This window comes from Oncorhynchus gorbuscha, linkage group LG15 (genome assembly GCF_021184085.1).
Source record: "Oncorhynchus gorbuscha isolate QuinsamMale2020 ecotype Even-year linkage group LG15, OgorEven_v1.0, whole genome shotgun sequence".
NCBI lineage: Eukaryota > Metazoa > Chordata > Actinopteri > Salmoniformes > Salmonidae > Oncorhynchus > Oncorhynchus gorbuscha.
The window spans coordinates 83,873,064-83,891,416 of record NC_060187.1 but is presented as its reverse complement, the minus strand read 5'-3'; the positions used below and the strand labels follow the sequence as shown (position 1 = coordinate 83,891,416).

The following is an 18,353-nucleotide window of genomic DNA, read 5'->3' as shown; positions in this document are numbered from 1 at the left end:
AAAGATCTTTTATAGCCAAGATACACCCCTCTCAACTTACACTGACGAACCACAGATCTTAGGAACAGTTCACAAAGGTTAAGATTTGTATGAAAGATATCTATAAAACATAGTAGACAGTTAATGCTGTGTCAACAGTTTTCATTGTAAAGACCAGTGTCTGGCCCTCCTACTCCAAAGTAGAACCGGTCTCACCCTGGTACGGTATAGCACAAAAACATTACCTCGTGTTATCTGGATTGCTCTTTAGGCTTTATTAGCCAAAGGCATCATAAATCTCCTCTGTCAGTGCTATCTCATAGAGGCCCATCCTCAGTGGAACACACACACAATACTCTATTCTGTCTAATAAAACCACCATTATAATGCAATACAAGCATTATTACATAATCTTGCAATTTTCCACGACAGCACTATACCTTCAGTGCGCCTTCATAGCCCAGTGCGTCCTGTGCCAGCTCTCCACACTTACCGAGCTAAAGTGGGTATCCAGCCAGGACGCGTTGTGGCAGCTCCCCGCACGTCTCCTCAGTCCGGTGAGACCTGTTCCGGCTCCACGTACGAAGCCTCCAGTGATAATCCATGGCACGAAGCCTCCAGTGATGATCCATGGCATGAAGCCTCCAGTGATGATCCATGGCACGTAGCCTCCAGTGATGATCCATGGCATGAAGCCTCCAGTGATGATCCATGGCCCGAAGCCTGCAGTGAGGATCCAGGGAAAGGAGCCTCTAGCGACAGTCCCCAGTCCGGAACCTCCAGCGACGGTCCACAGGCCGGAGGCCCCGGCGACGATCCCTGCACCAGAGGCGCCACCGTAGTGGGGGGAGCCTCAAGCGGAGCGGGGCCTGCGTCCAGCACCGGACCCTCCACCGAGTGTAGATGCCCACCCGGACCCTCCCCTATAGGTTCAGGTTTGCGTCCGGAGTCCGCACCTTTGGGGGGGGTACTGTCATGCCCTGACCTTAGAGATCCTTATTATTCTCTATGTTTGGTTAGGTCAGGGTGTGACTCGGGTGGGAAAGTCTATGTTTTCTATTTCTTTGTTTTTGTCCGAGTGTGGTTCCCAATCAGAGGAAGCTGTCTATAGTTGTCTCTGATTGGGGATCATATATAAGTTGTCATTTTCCTTTTGGGTTTTGTGGGATCTTGTTTTCTGTTTTAGTATCTGAGCCTGACAGAACTGTGCGCTTTCGTTTTTTGTCTTTGTTATTTTGTTTGGTGTCATCAATAAAAATACGATGTATGCCTACCACGCTGCGCTTTGGTCTCCTACAAACGAGAGCCGTTACAGTACAATTTAATTATATGTAGCCCTTTTTCTTTTATTCCAGGCTTTATCTAAATATTCTGCAAACGGAAATACACAATGGACAAAAAACTATTTCACTTTCTCCTCATCACTCAGCCACATAATTCCAGGGAATATCTGATGAGCAAGCATATATCGTGGTAGAAAGGGCAATAGAGGATACAATGAGTTTCATTCTTTTTTCTTCGAGGTCACAATAGTTACATTTTCTTTTCCATTTCACCACAATACCGACCTGTTTCAATACGCAGAGGCAATATCCCTGATCTTACCTGTGCACATAGCGATCTCTTGCTTTTAGGTAGGTTATACATAATATATCTCTCACACACAAATTCACCCTTAATCAAACAAAAGGTTCTCAATTTGGGTTTATGAATCATCTTGTATTGCTAGTTAGTAGTGTTGGTTACTAGTGTTAGTTAGTAGTGTTGTTTAGTAGTGTTAGTTACTAGTAGTAGTGTTGATTAGTAATGTTAGTAGTGTTGGTTACTAGTGTTAGTAGTGTTGGTTATTAGTGTTAGTAGTGTTGGTTACTAGTGTTAGTAGTGTTGGTTAGTAGTGTTGGTTACTAGTGTTGGTTAGTAGTATTAGTAGTGTTGGTTAGTATTGTTAGTTACTAGTGGTAGTGTTGGTTAGTAGTGTTGGTTAGAAGTGTTGGTTACTAGTGTTAGTAGTGTTGGTTACTAGTGTTAGTATCAAATCAAATCAAATTTATTTGTCACATACACATGGTTAGCAGATGTTAATGCGAGTGTAGCGAAATGCTTGTGCTTCTAGTTCCGACAATGCAGTGATAACCAACAAGTAATCTAACTAACAATTCCAAAACTACTGTCTTATACACAGTGTAAGGGGATAAAGAATATGTACATAAGGATATATGAATGAGTGATGGTACAGAGCAGCATACAGTAGATGGTATCGAGTACAGTATATACATATGAGATGAGTATGTAGACAAAGTAAACAAAGTGGCATAGTTAAAGTGGCTAGTGATACATGTATTACATAAGGATGCTGTCATGCAGGTGAATGAGGACCCAAAAGCGACTTGGCGAAAACAGAGTCTTTAATCCAGTAAAGTAATTCTACAAACATAAGACATAATTCCACTCGTAATGACGAGAACAGACTGGAGACTCGATCAAGAACTGCAGGTTGCCTCGGGAAGGCACTTGAACCTAGCAGACTCAGACACCTGCTCTCCACGCAGCATCTGAGGGAAACACGACAGGGCGATACACAGACACAGCACGGTGAACAATAGACAAGGATCCGACAGGACAGGAACGGAAAACAAGGGAAGAAATAGGGACTCTAATCAGGGGAAAAGATAAGGAACAGGTGTGGGAAGACTAAATGATTGATTAGGGGAATAGGAACAGCTGGGAGCAGGAACGGAACGATAGAGAGAAGAGAGAGAGGAAGGGAGAGAGAAAAAGGGGAACGAACCTAAAAAGACCAGCAGGGGGAAAATGAACAGAGGGAAAAGCAAAATGACAAGACAATCTAAGACAAAACATGACAGTACCCCCACTCACCGAGCGCCTCCTGGCGCACTCGAGGAGGAATCCTGGCGGCAACGGAGGAAATCATCAATGAGTGAACGGTCCAGCACGTCCCGAGACGGAACCCAACTCCTCTCCTCAGGACCGTAACCCTCCCAATCCACTAAGTATTGGTGACCCCGTCCCCGAGAACGCATGTCCATGATCCTACGTACCTTGTAAATAGGTGCGCTCTCGACAAGGACGGGAGGGGGGAGGGAAGACGAACGGGGGTGCGAAGAAAGGGCTTGACACAGGAGACATGGAAGACAGGATGGACGCGACGAAGATGTCGCGGAAGAAGCAGTCGCACAGCGACAGGATTGACGACCTGGGAGACACGGAACGGACCAATGAACCGCGGAGTCAACTTACGAGAAGCTGTCGTAAGAGGAAGGTTGCGAGTGGAAAGCCACACTCTCTGGCCGCAACAATACCTAGGACTCTTAATCCTGCGTTTATTGGCGGCTCTCACAGTCTGTGCCCTGTAACGGCAAAGTGCAGACCTCACCCTCCTCCAGGTGCGCTCACAACGTTGGACAAACGCTGAGCGGAGGGAACGCTGGACTCGGCAAGCTGGGAAGAGAACAGAGGAGGCTGGTAACCCAGACTACTCTGAAACGGAGATAACCCGGTAGCAGACGAAGGAAGCGAGTTGTGAGCGTATTCTGCCCAGGGGAGCTGTTCTGCCCAAGACGCAGGGTTTCTGAAAGAAAGGCTGCGTAGTATGCGACCAATCGTCTGATTGGCCCTCTCTGCTTGACCGTTAGACTGGGGATGAAACCCGGAAGAGAGACTGACGGACGCACCAATCAAACGACAGAACTCCCTCCAAAACTGTGACGTGAATTGCGGGCCTCTGTCTGAAACGGCGTCTAACGGGAGGCCATGAATTCTGAACACATTCTCGATGATGATTTGTGCCGTCTCCTTAGCGGAAGGAAGTTTAGCGAGGGGAATGAAATGTGCCGCCTTAGAGAACCTATCGACAACCGTAAGAATCACAGTCTTCCCCGCAGACAAAGGCAGACCGGTAATGAAGTCTAGGGCGATGTGAGACCATGGTCGAGAAGGAATGGGGAGCGGTCTGAGACGACCGGCAGGAGGAGAGTTACCCGACTTAGTCTGCGCGCAGTCCGAACAAGCAGACACGAAACGGCGCGTGTCACGCTCCTGAGTCGGCCACCAAAAGCGCTGGCGAATAGACGCAAGAGTGCCTCGAACACCGGGATGACCAGCTAACTTGGCAGAGTGAGCCCACTGAAGAACAGCCAGACGAGTGGAAACAGGAACGAAAAGGAGGTTACTAGGACAAGCGCGCGGCGACGCAGTGTGCGTGAGTGCTTGCTTAACCTGTCTTTCAATTCCCCAGACTGTCAACCCGACAACACGCCCATAAGGAAGAATCCCCTCGGGATCAGTAGAAGCCACAGAAGAACTAAACAGACGGGATAAGGCATCAGGCTTGGTGTTTTTGCTACCCGGACGGTAAGAAATCACAAACTCGAAACGAGCTAAAAACAACGCCCAACGAGCTTGACGGGCATTAAGTCGTTTGGCAGAACGGATGTACTCAAGGTTCTTATGGTCTGTCCAAACGACAAAAGGAACGGTCGCCCCCCAACCACTGTCGCCATTCGCCTAGGGCTAAGCGGATGGCGAGCAGTTCGCGGTTACCCACATCATAGTTGCGTTCAGATGGCGACAGGCGATGAGAAAAATAAGCGCAAGGATGAACCTTATCGTCAGACTGGAAGCGCTGGGATAGAATGGCTCCCACGCCTACCTCTGAAGCGCCAACCTCGACAATGAATTGTCTAGTGACGTCAGGAGTAACGAGGATAGGAGCGGACGTAAAACGTTCTTTTAGAAGATCAAAAGCTCCCTGGGCGGAACCGGACCACTTAAAACACGTCTTGACAGAAGTAAGAGCTGTGAGAGGGGCAGCAACTTGACCGAAATTACGAATGAAACGCCGATAGAAATTAGCGAAACCTAAAAAGCGCTGCAACTCGACACGTGACCTTGGAACGGGCCAATCACTGACAGCTTGGACCTTAGCGGAATCCATCTGAATGCCTTCAGCGGAAATAACGGAACCGAGAAAAGTAACGGAGGAGACATGAAAAGAGCACTTCTCAGCCTTCACGTAGAGACAATTCTCTAAAAGGCGCTGTAGAACACGTCGAACGTGCTGAACATGAATCTCGAGTGACGGTGAAAAAATCAGGATATCGTCAAGATAGACAAAAACAAAGATGTTCAGCATGTCTCTCAGAACATCATTAACTAATGCCTGAAAAACAGCTGGCGCATTGGCGAGACCAAACGGCAGAACCCGGTACTCAAAATGCCCTAACGGAGTGTTAAACGCCGTTTTCCACTCGTCCCCTCTCTGATGCGCACGAGATGGTAAGCGTTACGAAGGTCCAACTTAGTAAAGCACCTGGCTCCCTGCAGAATCTCGAAGGCTGATGACATAAGGGGAAGCGGATAACGATTCTTAACCGTTATGTCATTCAGCCCTCGATAATCCACGCAGGGGCGCAGAGTACCGTCCTTTTTCTTAACAAAAAAAAACCCGCCCGGCCGGAGAGGAAGAAGGCACTATGGTACCGGCGTCAAGAGACACAGATAAATAATCCTCGAGAGCCTTACGTTCGGGAGCCGACAGAGAGTATAGTCTACCCCGAGGAGGAGTGGTCCCCGGAAGGAGATCAATACTACAATCATACGACCGGTGAGGAGGAAGGGAGTTGGCTCGGGACCGACTGAAGACCGTGCGCAGATCATGATATTCCTCCGGCACTCCTGTCAAATCGCCAGGTTCCTCCTGAGAAGTGGGGACAGAAGAAATGGGAGGGATGGCAGACATTAAACACTTCACATGACAAGAAACGTTCCAGGATAGGATAGAATTACTAGACCAATTAATAGAAGGATTATGACATACTAGCCAGGGATGACCCAAAACAACAGGTGTAAAAGGTGAACGAAAATCAAAAAAGAAATAGTCTCACTGTGGTTACCAGATACTGTGAGAGTTAAAGGTAGTGTCTCAAATCTGATACTGGGAAGATGACTACCATCTAAGGCAAACATGGGCGTAGGCTTGTCTAACTGTCTGAAAGGAATGTCATGTTTCCGAGCCCATGCTTCGTCCATGAAACAACCCTCAGCCCCGAGTCAATCAAGGCACTGCATGTAGCACCCGAACCGGTCCAGCGTAGATGGACCGACATAGTAGTACAGGATCTAGATGAAGAGACCTGAGTAGTAGCGCTCACCAGTAGCCCTCCGCTTACTGATGAGCTCTGGCCTTTTACTGGACATGAATTGACAAAATGTCCATCAAATCCGCAATAGAGGCACAGGCGGTTGGTGATCCTCCGTTCCCTCTCCTTAGTCGAGATGCGAATACCTCCCAGCTGCATGGGCTCAGTCTCTGAGCCAGAGGGAGATGGTTGCGATGCGGAGCAGGGAAACACCGTTGACGTGAGCTCTCTTCCACGAGCTTGGTGACGAAGATCTACCCGTCGTTCTATGCGGATGGCGAGAGCAATCAAAGAGTCCACACTGGAAGGAACCTCCCGAGAGAGAATCTCATCTTTGACCACTGCGTGGAGTCCCTCCAGAAAACGAGCGAGCAGCGCCGGCTCGTTCCAGTCACTAGAGGCAGCAAGAGTGCGAAACTCTATAGAGTAATCCGTTATGGATCGATCACCTTGGCATAGGGAAGCCAGGGCCCTAGAAGCCTCCCTACCAAAAACTGAACGGTCAAAAACCCGAATCATCTCCTCTTTAAAGTTCTGGTAATTGTTTGAACAATCAGCCCTTGCCTCCCAGATAGCTGTGCCCCACTCTCGAGCCCGGCCAGTAAGGAGTGAAATGACGTAAGCAACCCCGAGCTCTCTCGCTAGAGTATGTGTTGGGTTGGAGAGAGAACACAATATCACACTGGGTGAGAAAGGAGCGGCACTCCGTGGGCTGCCCGGAGTAGCAAGGTGGGTTATTAACCCTAGGTTCCGGAGGCTCGGCAGGCCAGGAAGTAACAGGTGGCACGAGACGAAGACTCTGGAACTGTCCAGAGAGGTCGGAAACCTGAGCGGACAGGTTCTCCACGGCATGGCGAGCAGCAGACAATTCCTGCTCGTGTCTGCCGAGCATGGCTCCTTGGATCTCGACGGCAATGTTACGAACGTCTGTAGTCGCTGGGTCCATTCTTTGGTCGGATCCTTCTGTCATGCAGGTGAATGAGGACCCAAAAGCGACTTGGCGAAAACAGAGTCTTTAATCCAGTAAAGTAATTCTACAAACATAAGACATAATTCCACTCGTAATGACGAGAACAGACTGGAGACTCGATCAAGAACTGCAGGTTGCCTCGGGAAGGCACTTGAACCTAGCAGACTCAGACACCTGCTCTCCACGCAGCATCTGAGGGAAACACGACACGACAGGGCGATACACAGACACAGCACGGTGAACAATAGACAAGGATCCGACAGGACAGGAACGGAAAACAAGGGAAGAAATAGGGACTCTAATCAGGGGAAAAGATAAGGAACAGGTGTGGGAAGACTAAATGATTGATTAGGGGAATAGGAACAGCTGGGAGCAGGAACGGAACGATAGAGAGAAGAGAGAGAGGAAGGGAGAGAGAAAAAGGGGAACGAACCTAAAAAGACCAGCAGGGGGAAAATGAACAGAGGGAAAAGCAAAATGACAAGACAATCTAAGACAAAACATGACAGTTGCAGTCGATGATGTAGAGTACAGTATATACGTATGCATATGAGATTAATAATGTAGGGTATGTAAACATTATATAAGGTAGCATTGTTTAAAGTGGCTAGTGATATATTTACATCATTAGTAGTAGTGTTAGTAGTGTTGGTTAGAAGTGTTGGTTACTAGTGTTAGTAGTGTTGGTTAGAAGTGTTGGTTACTAGTGTTTGTAGTGTTGGTTAGTAGTGTTAGTAGTGTTGGTTAGTAGTGTTAGTTACTAGTGGTAGTGTTGGTTAGTAGTGTTGGTTAGAAGTGTTGGTTACTAGTGTTAGTAGTGTTAGTTACTAGTGGTAGTGTTGGTTAGTAGTGTTGGTTAGAAGTGTTGGTTACTAGTGTTAGTAATGTTGGTTAGAAGTGTTGGTTACTAGTGTTGGTTACTAGTGTTGGTTACTAGTGTTAGTAGTGTTGGTTTGTAGTGTTGGTTAGTAGTGTTGGTTAGAAGTGTTGGTTACTAGTGTTAGTAGTGTTGGTTACTAGTGTTTGTATTGTTGGTTAGTAGTGTTGGTTAGAAGTGTTGGTTACTAGTGTTAGTAGTGTTGGTTACTAGTGTTTGTAGTGTTGGTTACTAGTGTTTGTAGTGTTGGTTAGTAGTGTTTGTAGTGTTGGTTAGTAGTGTTTGTAGTGTTGGTTAGTAGTGTTAGTTACTAGTGGTAGTGTTGGTTAGTAGTGTTGGTTAGAAGTGTTGGTTACTAGTGTTGGTTAGAAGTGTTGGTTACTAGTGTTAGTAGTGTTGGTTAGAAATGTTGGTTACTAGTGTTAGTAGTGTTGGTTTGTAGTGTTGGTTAGTAGTGTTGGTTAGAAGTGTTGGTTACTAGTGTTAGTAGTGTTGGTTAGAAGTGTTGGTTACTAGTGTTAGTAGTGTTGGTTACTAGTGTTGGTAGTGTTGGTTATTAGTGTTAGTAGTGTTGGTTACTAGTGTTAGTAGTGTTGGTTAGTAGTATTAGTAGTGTTGGTTAGTATTGTTAGTTACTAGTGGTAGTGTTGGTTACTAGTGTTGGTTAGTAGTGTTGGTTAGTAGTGTTGGTTAGTAGTGTTGGTTAGAAGTGTTGGTTACTAGTGTTAGTATCAAATCAAATCAAATTTATTTGTCACATACACATGGTTAGCAGATGTTAATGCGAGTGTAGCGAAATGCTTGTGCGTCTAGTTCCGACAATGCAGTGATAACCAACAAGTAATCTAACTAACAATTCCAAAACTACTGTCTTATACACAGTGTAAGGGGATAAAGAATATGTACATAAGGATATATGAATGAGTGATGGTACAGAGCAGCATACAGTAGATGGTATCGAGTACAGTATATACATATGAGATGAGTATGTAGACAAAGTAAACAAAGTGGCATAGTTAAAGTGGCTAGTGATACATGTATTACATAAGGATGCAGTCGATGATGTAGAGTACAGTATATACGTATGCATATGAGATGAATAATGTAGGGTAAGTAACATTATATAAGGTAGCATTGTTTAAAGTGGCTAGTGATATATTTACATCATTAGTAGTAGTGTTAGTAGTGTTGGTTAGAAGTGTTGGTTACTAGTGTTAGTAGTGTTGGTTAGAAGTGTTGGTTACTAGTGTTTGTAGTGTTGGTTAGTAGTGTTAGTAGTGTTGGTTACTAGTGTTAGTAGTGTTGGTTAGAAGTGTTGGTTACTAGTGTTAGTAGTGTTGGTTACTAGTGTTTGTAGTGTTGGTTAGTAGTATTAGTAGTGTTGGTTAGTAGTGTTAGTTACTAGTGGTAGTGTTGGTTAGTAGTGTTGGTTAGAAGTGTTGGTTACTAGTGTTAGTAGTGTTGGTTAGAAGTGTTGGTTACTAGTGTTGGTTACTAGTGTTGGTTACTAGTGTTGGTTACTAGTGTTAGTAGTGTTGGTTTGTAGTGTTGGTTAGTAGTGTTGGTTAGAAGTGTTGGTTACTAGTGTTAGTAGTGTTGGTTACTAGTGTTTGTATTGTTGGTTACTAGTGTTTGTATTGTTGGTTACTAGTGTTAGTAGTGTTGGTTACTAGTGTTAGTAGTGTTGGTTACTAGTGTTTTGTAGTGTTGGTTACTAGTGTTTGTAGTGTTGGTTAGTAGTGTTTGTAGTGTTGGTTAGTAGTGTTAGTTACTAGTGGTAGTGTTGGTTAGTAGTGTTGGTTAGAAGTGTTGGTTACTAGTGTTAGTAGTGTTGGTTACTAGTGTTTGTATTGTTGGTTAGTAGTGTTGGTTAGAAGTGTTGGTTACTAGTGTTAGTAGTGTTGGTTACTAGTGTTTTGTAGTGTTGGTTACTAGTGTTTGTAGTGTTGGTTAGTAGTGTTTGTAGTGTTGGTTAGTAGTGTTAGTTACTAGTGGTAGTGTTGGTTAAAAGTGTTGGTTACTAGTGTTAGTAGTGTTGGTTACTAGTGTTTGTAGTGTTGGTTAGTAGTGTTTGTAGTGTTGGTTAGAAGTGTTAGTTACTAGTGGTAGTGTTGGTTAGAAGTGTTGGTTACTAGTGTTGGTTAGAAGTGTTGGTTACTAGTGTTAGTAGTGTTGGTTAGAAGTGTTGGTTACTAGTGTTAGTAGTGTTGGTTTGTAGTGTTGGTTAGTAGTGTTGGTTAGAAGTGTTGGTTACTAGTGTTAGTAGTGTTGGTTAGAAGTGTTAGTAGTGTTGGTTAGTAGTGTTAGTTACTAGTGGTAGTGTTGGTTTGTAGTGTTGGTTAGTAGTGTTGGTTAGAAGTGTTGGTTAGTAGTGTTTGTAGTGTTGGTTAGTAGTGTTTGTAGTGTTGGTTACTAGTGTTAGTAGTGTTGGTTAGTAGTGTTAGTTACTAGTGGTAGTGTTGGTTTGTAGTGTTGGTTAGAAGTGTTGGTTTGTAGTGTTGGTTAGTAGTGTTAGTAGTGTTGGTTACTAGTGTTGGTTACTAGTGTTGGTTAGTAGTGTTAGTAGTGTTGGTTAGTAGTGTTAGTTACTAGTGGTAGTGTTGGTTTGTAGTGTTGGTTAGTAGTGTTGGTTAGAAGTGTTGGTTACTAGTGTTTGTAGTGTTGGTTACTAGTGTTAGTAGTGTTGGTTACTAGTGTTGGTTACTAGTGTTGGTTACTAGTGTTGGTAAGAAGTGTTGGTTAGTAGTGTTGGTTAGAAGTGTTGGTTACTAGTGTTAGTAGTGTTGGTTACTAGTGTTAGTAGTGTTGGTTACTAGTGTTGGTTACTAGTGTTGGTTACTAGTGTTGGTTAGAAGTGTTGGTTAGTAGTGTTGGTTAGTGTTGGTTACTAGTGTTAGTAGTGTTGGTTACTAGTGTTAGTAGTGTTGGTTAGATATATAGTAGATTGGTTACTAGTGTTAGTAGTGTGTTAGTAGTTTAGTAGTGTTGGTTAGAAGTGTTGGTTACTAGTGTTAGTAGTGTTAGTACTAGTGTTGGTTAGAAGTGTTGGTTACTAGTGTTGGTTACTAGTGTTTGTAGTGTTGGTTAGTAGTGTTGGTTAGTAGTGTTGGTTACTAGTGTTAGTAGTGTTGGTTAGAAGTGTTGTTACTAGTGTTAGTAGTGTTGGTTAGTTGGTTTAGTAGTGTTGGTTAGTAGTGTTGGTTAGTGTTGTAGTGTTGATTAGTTAGTAGTGTTGGTTAGTAGTACTAGTGTTAGTGTTGGTTACTAGTGTTGGTTACTAGTGTTAGTAGTGTTGGTTAGTAGTGTTAGTTACTAGTGGTAGTGTTGGTTTGTAGTGTTGGTTAGTAGTGTTGATTAGAAGTGTTGGTTAGTAGTGTTAGTAGTGTTTGTTAGTAGTGTTTGGTTAGTGTTGGTTACTAGTGTTAGTAGTGTTGGTTAGTAGTGTTAGTTACTAGTGGTAGTGTTGGTTAGTAGTGTTGGTTAGAAGTGTTGGTTACTAGTGTTAGTAGTGTTGGTTACTAGTGTTTGTATTGTTGGTTAGTAGTGTTGGTTAGAAGTGTTGGTTACTAGTGTTAGTAGTGTTGGTTACTAGTGTTTTGTAGTTACTAGTGTTTGTAGTGTTGGTTAGTAGTGTTTGTAGTGTTGGTTAGTAGTGTTAGTTACTAGTGGTAGTGTTGGTTAAAAGTGTTGGTTACTAGTGTTAGTAGTGTTGGTTACTAGTGTTTGTAGTGTTGGTTAGTAGTGTTTGTAGTGTTGGTTAGAAGTGTTAGTTACTAGTGGTAGTGTTGGTTAGAAGTGTTGGTTACTAGTGTTGGTTAGAAGTGTTGGTTACTAGTGTTAGTAGTGTTGGTTAGAAGTGTTGGTTACTAGTGTTAGTAGTGTTGGTTTGTAGTGTTGGTTAGTAGTGTTGGTTAGAAGTGTTGGTTACTAGTGTTAGTAGTGTTGGTTAGAAGTGTTAGTAGTGTTGGTTAGTAGTGTTAGTTACTAGTGGTAGTGTTGGTTTGTAGTGTTGGTTAGTAGTGTTGGTTAGAAGTGTTGGTTAGTAGTGTTTGTAGTGTTGGTTAGTAGTGTTTGTAGTGTTGGTTACTAGTGTTAGTAGTGTTGGTTAGTAGTGTTAGTTACTAGTGGTAGTGTTGGTTTGTAGTGTTGGTTAGAAGTGTTGGTTTGTAGTGTTGGTTAGTAGTGTTAGTAGTGTTGGTTACTAGTGTTGGTTACTAGTGTTGGTTAGTAGTGTTAGTAGTGTTGGTTAGTAGTGTTAGTTACTAGTGGTAGTGTTGGTTTGTAGTGTTGGTTAGTAGTGTTGGTTAGAAGTGTTGGTTACTAGTGTTTGTAGTGTTGGTTACTAGTGTTAGTAGTGTTGGTTACTAGTGTTGGTTACTAGTGTTGGTTACTAGTGTTGGTAAGAAGTGTTGGTTAGTAGTGTTGGTTAGAAGTGTTGGTTACTAGTGTTAGTAGTGTTGGTTACTAGTGTTAGTAGTGTTGGTTACTAGTGTTGGTTACTAGTGTTGGTTACTAGTGTTGGTTAGAAGTGTTGGTTAGTAGTGTTGGTTAGAAGTGTTGGTTACTAGTGTTAGTAGTGTTGGTTACTAGTGTTAGTAGTGTTGGTTAGATATATAGTAGATGTTTTGGTTACTAATGTTTGTAGTGTCGGTTAGTAGTGTTGGTTACTAGTGTTAGTAGTGTTAGTAGTGTTGGTTAGAAGTGTTGGTTACTAGTGTTAGTAGTGTTGGTTACTAGTGTTGGTTAGAAGTGTTGGTTAATAGTGTTGGTTACTAGTGTTTGTAGTGTTGGTTAGTAGTGTTGGTTAGTAGTGTTGGTTACTAGTGTTAGTAGTGTTGGTTAGAAGTGTTGGTTACTAGTGTTAGTAGTGTTGGTTAGAAGTGTTGGTTAATAGTGTTGGTTAGTAGTGTTGGTTAGTAGTGTTGGTTACTAGTGTTGTAGTGTTGATTAGTAGTGTTAGTAGTGTTGGTTAGTAGTGTCGGTTACTAGTGTTAGTAGTGTTGGTTACTAGTGTTGGTTACTAGTGTTAGTAGTGTTGGTTAGTAGTGTTAGTTACTAGTGGTAGTGTTGGTTTGTAGTGTTGGTTAGTAGTGTTGATTAGAAGTGTTGGTTAGTAGTGTTAGTAGTGTTTGTTAGTAGTGTTTGTAGTGTTGGTTACTAGTGTTAGTAGTGTTGGTTAGTAGTGTTAGTTACTAGTGGTAGTGTTGATTTGTAGTGTTGGTTAGAAGTGTTGGTTTGTAGTGTTGGTTAGTAGTGTTAGTAGTGTTGGTTACTAGTGTTGGTTAGTAGTGTTAGTAGTGTTGGTTAGTAGTGTTAGTTACTAGTGGTAGTGTTGGTTTGTAGTGTTGGTTAGTAGTGTTGGTTAGAAGTGTTGGTTACTAGTGTTTGTAGTGTTGGTTACTAGTGTTAGTAGTGTTGGTTACTAGTGTGGTTACTAGTGTTGGTAAGAAGTGTTGGTTAGTAGTGTTGGTTAGAAGTGTTGGTTACTAGTGTTAGTAGTGTTGGTTACTAGTGTTAGTAGTGTTGGTTACTAGTGTTGGTTACTAGTGTTGGTTAGAAGTGTTGGTTAGTAGTGTTGGTTAGAAGTGTTGGTTACTAGTGTTAGTAGTGTTGGTTAGTAGTGTTGGTTAGATATATAGTAGATGTTTTGGTTACTAATGTTTGTAGTGTCGGTTAGTAGTGTTGGTTACTAGTGTTAGTAGTGTTAGTAGTGTTGGTTAGAAGTGTTGGTTACTAGTGTTAGTAGTGTTGGTTACTAGTGTTGGTTAGAAGTGTTGGTTAGTAGTGTTGGTTACTAGTGTTTGTAGTGTTGGTTAGTAGTGTTGGTTACTAGTGTTAGTAGTGTTGGTTAGAAGTGTTGGTTACTAGTGTTAGTAGTGTTGGTTAGAAGTGTTGGTTAATAGTGTTGGTTAGTAGTGTTGGTTACTAGTGTTGTAGTGTTGATTAGTAGTGTTAGTAGTGTTGGTTAGTAGTGTTGGTTACTAGTGTTAGTAGTGTTGGTTACTAGTGTTGGTTACTAGTGTTAGTAGTGTTGGTTAGTAGTGTTAGTAGTGTTGGCTACTAGTGTTAGTAGTGTTGGCTAGTAGTGTTGGTTTGTAGTGTTAGTAATGTTAGTTATTTGTGTTGGTTAGTAGTGTTAGTAATGTTAGTTATTTGTGTTGGTTAGTAGTGTTATTTACTAGTGTAAGTAGTATTGGTTACTAGTGTTGGTCACTAGTGTTGGTTAGTAGTGTTAGTTATGGAGAGGAGGCTAATTTACAACAGACCTGCAGTGTACCAGTATAAACATGTATCAGTATTAACCATCCATAGACATGTACCAGTATAAACATGTACCAGTATAAACTATCCATATACATAAACATGTACCAGTATAAACTATCCATATACATAAACATGTACCAGTATAAACATGTACCAGTATAAACCATCCATAGACATGTACCAGTATAAACATATATCAGTATAAACCATCCATAGACATGTACCAGTATAAACTATCCATAGACGTGTACCAGTATAAACCATCCAAATACATGTAACAGTATAAACATGTACCAGTATAAACATGTACCAGTGTAAACATATATCAGTATAAACTATCCATAAACATGTACCAGTATAAACTATCCATAGACGTGTACCAGTATAAACATATATCAGTATAAACATATATCAGTATAAACATATATCAGTATAAACATGTACCAGTATAAACATATATCAGTATAAACTATCCATAAACATGTACCAGTATAGACCATCCATAGACATGTAACAGTATAAACATGTACCAGTATAAACATGTACCAGTGTAAACATATATCAGTATAAACTATCCATAAACATGTACCAGTATAAACTATCCATAGACGTGTACCAGTATAAACATATATCAGTATAAACATATATCAGTATAAACATATATCAGTATAAACATATATCAGTATAAACATGTACCAGTATAAACATATATCAGTATAAACTATCCATAAACATGTACCAGTATAAACTATCCATAGACGTGTACCAGTATAAACCATCCAAATACATGTAACAGTATAAACATGTACCAGTATAAACATGTACCAGTGTAAACAACCCAAAGACATGTACCAGTATAAACCATCCATAGACATTTACCAGTATAAGGCATCCATAGAGAGGTACCAGTATAAACCATCCATAGACATTTACCAGTATAAAGCATCCATAGACATGTACCAGTATAAACCATCCATAGACATGTACCAGTATAAACCATCCATAGAGAGGTACCAGTATAAACCATCCATAGACACCTATCCCTCTTAGTGCCGTTGCAGACACACACAGTCCTCATCAGTTACTGTAGAGAAGAGAGAGAGTGCTGGCATCCATCTTGTTTACGTCTGCAATGGCTGGCGGTCATATTGATCTCTCTTTTTCTCTCTCTCTGTCAGTGGGATGTTCTTTGATGGGAATCACACCTACATGATCGAGCCTGGAGGAAAGGACCGCGTCAGCGTGAGTACCTCGGCTAAGCCTGGCCTTGGCCATCCATTCATACATGCACGCATGTACGCACTCACACACACTGTGTAATGGTAGTCGTCTCGACTGAATGGGACTAGAAGACTATTATCCACTAGGACAGAGCAGAGTTGACCGGCCAGTTAGTTAATGAGGAATAGAGAGTGATATAATTAAGCAATAAGGCACAAGTGGGTGTGGTATATGGCCAATATACCACGGCTAAGGAATGTTCTTAGGCACGACGCATCGCGGAGTACAGCCTGGATACAGCCCTTAGCCGTGGTATATTGACCATATACCACAAACCCCTGAGGTGCCTTATTGCTATTATAAACTGGTTATCAATGTAATTACATCAGTAAAAATACATGTTTTGTCATACCCGTGGTATACGGTCTGATATACCACGGCTGTCAGCCAATCAGCATTCAGGTCTCTAACCACCCAGTTTATAATACAGTATATGTTTGTATTTATGAGGGAGAGCTGATGGTATAAAGCAACATCTGTCATCCTGAGAGAAAAGACCAAGCTCTGATTCTGATGTGTTGATGTGAGAGACACTTTATCTTCTGCGTATGTGTTTAGGGTGGAGGTCATCAGGAAGGGATGAAAGGTATGTTCGTTTGTGTGCAGTGTTTCCCCTAGGATTATTTTCAAAAGTGGCGGCAAGGGTAGGAGGGATGAATTACTACAAGCGTTAGCGCAATGACATGCTAGCTGTTCCCATAGACATCCAGTCATTGAGCCAACAACTATCAATTTAAAAATGCATCTTGGCAGAAATATATAAATAAATAATGTGTGTGCGTGCGTGTCTGTATGTGTGTGCGTGTGTTCGTGCATGTCTATGTGTGTGTGTGTGTCTGTATTTGTGTGTGTCTGTGTGTATGTATGAGTGTGTGTGTGCGTGTGTGTCTGTATTTGTGTGTGTGTGAGCGAGCACAAGTGCCCGTGCGGGTTTGTGTGTGTATGTATTTCAGGCATATAGAGCCGTCTTCTTAAAATGCATATCCATCTGACAGGTTTACCACCTTATGGTGGAGAGGGGAGAGAGAGAGAGGGGAAAGGAGAGGAGAGGAGAGGAGAGGAGAGGAGAGGAGAGGAGAGGAGAGGAGAGGAGAGGAGAGGAGAGGAGAGGAGAGGAGAGAGAGAGAGAGAGAGAGAGAGAGAGAGAGAGAGAGAGAGAGAGGGAGAGAGAGGGGAAAGAGAGAGAGAGAGAGGGAAAGAGAGAGAGAGGAGAGAGAGGAGAGAGAGAGGAGAGGAGAGGAGAGGAGAGAGAGAGGAGAGGGAGAGAGAGAGAGAGAGAGAGAGAGAGAGAGAGAGGGGAAAGAGAGAGGGGAGAGAGAGAAGAGAGGAGAGGGGAGAGAGAGGAGAGAGAGAGAGAGTGTAAAATGAGAAGAAGGACGTGAAATGAGTCAGGGAGAAGGAGGGAAGAATAGAGAAAACGGGAGAGAGGAATGGACAGAGACAGTGGGAGTGAGGGAGAGAGGAATGGACAGAGACAGTGGGAGTGAGGGAGAGAGGATTGGACAGAGACAGTGGGAGTGAGGGAGAGAGGAATGGATAGAGACAGTGGGAGTGGGAGAGAGGATTGGACAGAGACAGTGGGAGTGAGGGAGAGAGGATTGGACAGAGACAGTGGGAGTGGGAGAGAGGATTGGACAGAGACAGTGGGAGTGAGGGAGAGAGGATTGGAAGAGACAGTGGGAGTTGGACAGAGACAGTGGGAGTGGGAGTGAGAACAGAGACAGTGGGAGTTGGGACAGAGACAGTGGGAGTGGGAGAGAGGATTGGACAGAGACAGTGGGAGTGGGGAGAGAGGATTGGACAGAGACAGTGGGAGTGGGAGAGAGGATTGGACAGAGACAGTGGGAGTGGGAGAAAGGATTGGACCGAGACAGTGGGAGTGGGAGAGAGGATTGGACCGAGACAGTGGGAGTGGGAGAGAGGATTGGACAGAGACAGTGGGAGTGGGAGAGAGGATTGGACAGAGACAGTGGGAGTGGGAGAGAGGATTGGACAGAGACAGTGGGAGTGGGAGAGAGGATTGGACAGAGACAGTGGGAGTGGGAGTGGAAGAGAGGATTGGACAGAGACAGTGGGAGTGGGAGAGAGGATTGGACAGAGACAGTGGGAGTGGGAGAGAGGATTGGACCGAGACAGTGGGAGTGGGAGAGAGGATTGGACCGAGACAGTGGGAGTGGGAGAGAGGATTGGACAGTGGGAATGGGAGAGAGGATTGGACAGAGACAGTGGGAGTGGGAGAGAGGATTGGACAGAGACAGTGGGAGTGGGAGAGAGGATTGGACAGAGACGGTGGGAGTGGGAGAGAGGATTGGACAGAGACAGTCTCCCTTTCGTCCTCCCCTCCTTCTCTCCCTCTGTCATTCCTCTGTAGTCTTCCTGGAGGGATGGAATTATTGAAGCAAGGAGTGAGTGGGAAAATTGCACTCCAAGATCTCTTAAGCTCTGCTAGACACACACACGCAGTGTGGCATCTATAAATTGTTCGCTAGTTAGCGGTTAGCATCCTGGCTCCAGGAAAAGGCCATGCTGTGCTACTGTCAAGCCCAGTGTCGGCTGTTAGGTTCTGGGCTTAAAGCCACTGATACGCCTGCCTTCTTGGGGCTTCTCTCTCTCTCTCTCTCTCTCTCTCTCTCTCTCTCTCTCTCTCTCTCTCTCTCTCTCTCTCTCTCTCTCTCTCTCTCTCTCTCTCTCTCTCTCTCTCTCTCTCTCTCTCTCTCTCTCTCTCTCTCTCTCTCTCTCTCTCTCTCTCTCTCTCTCTCTCTCTCTCTCTCTCTCTCTCTCTCTCTCTCTCTTCTCTCTCTCTCTCTCTCTCTCTCTCTCTCTC

General features: G+C 43.5%; 1 protein-coding gene across 3 annotated transcripts in view; it reads left to right on the top strand.

Moving 5' to 3' along the window:
* adam22 (ADAM metallopeptidase domain 22) overlaps positions 1–18,353 on the top strand; it is a 134,261-nt gene that overhangs the window by 84,127 nt on the left and 31,781 nt on the right. For all 3 annotated transcript variants that reach the window (XM_046303328.1, XM_046303326.1, XM_046303327.1), the window contains one exon: positions 15,427–15,490. In XM_046303328.1, the coding sequence (XP_046159284.1) occupies positions 15,427–15,490 (64 nt within the window). The remainder of the gene's footprint in view (positions 1–15,426; positions 15,491–18,353) is intronic.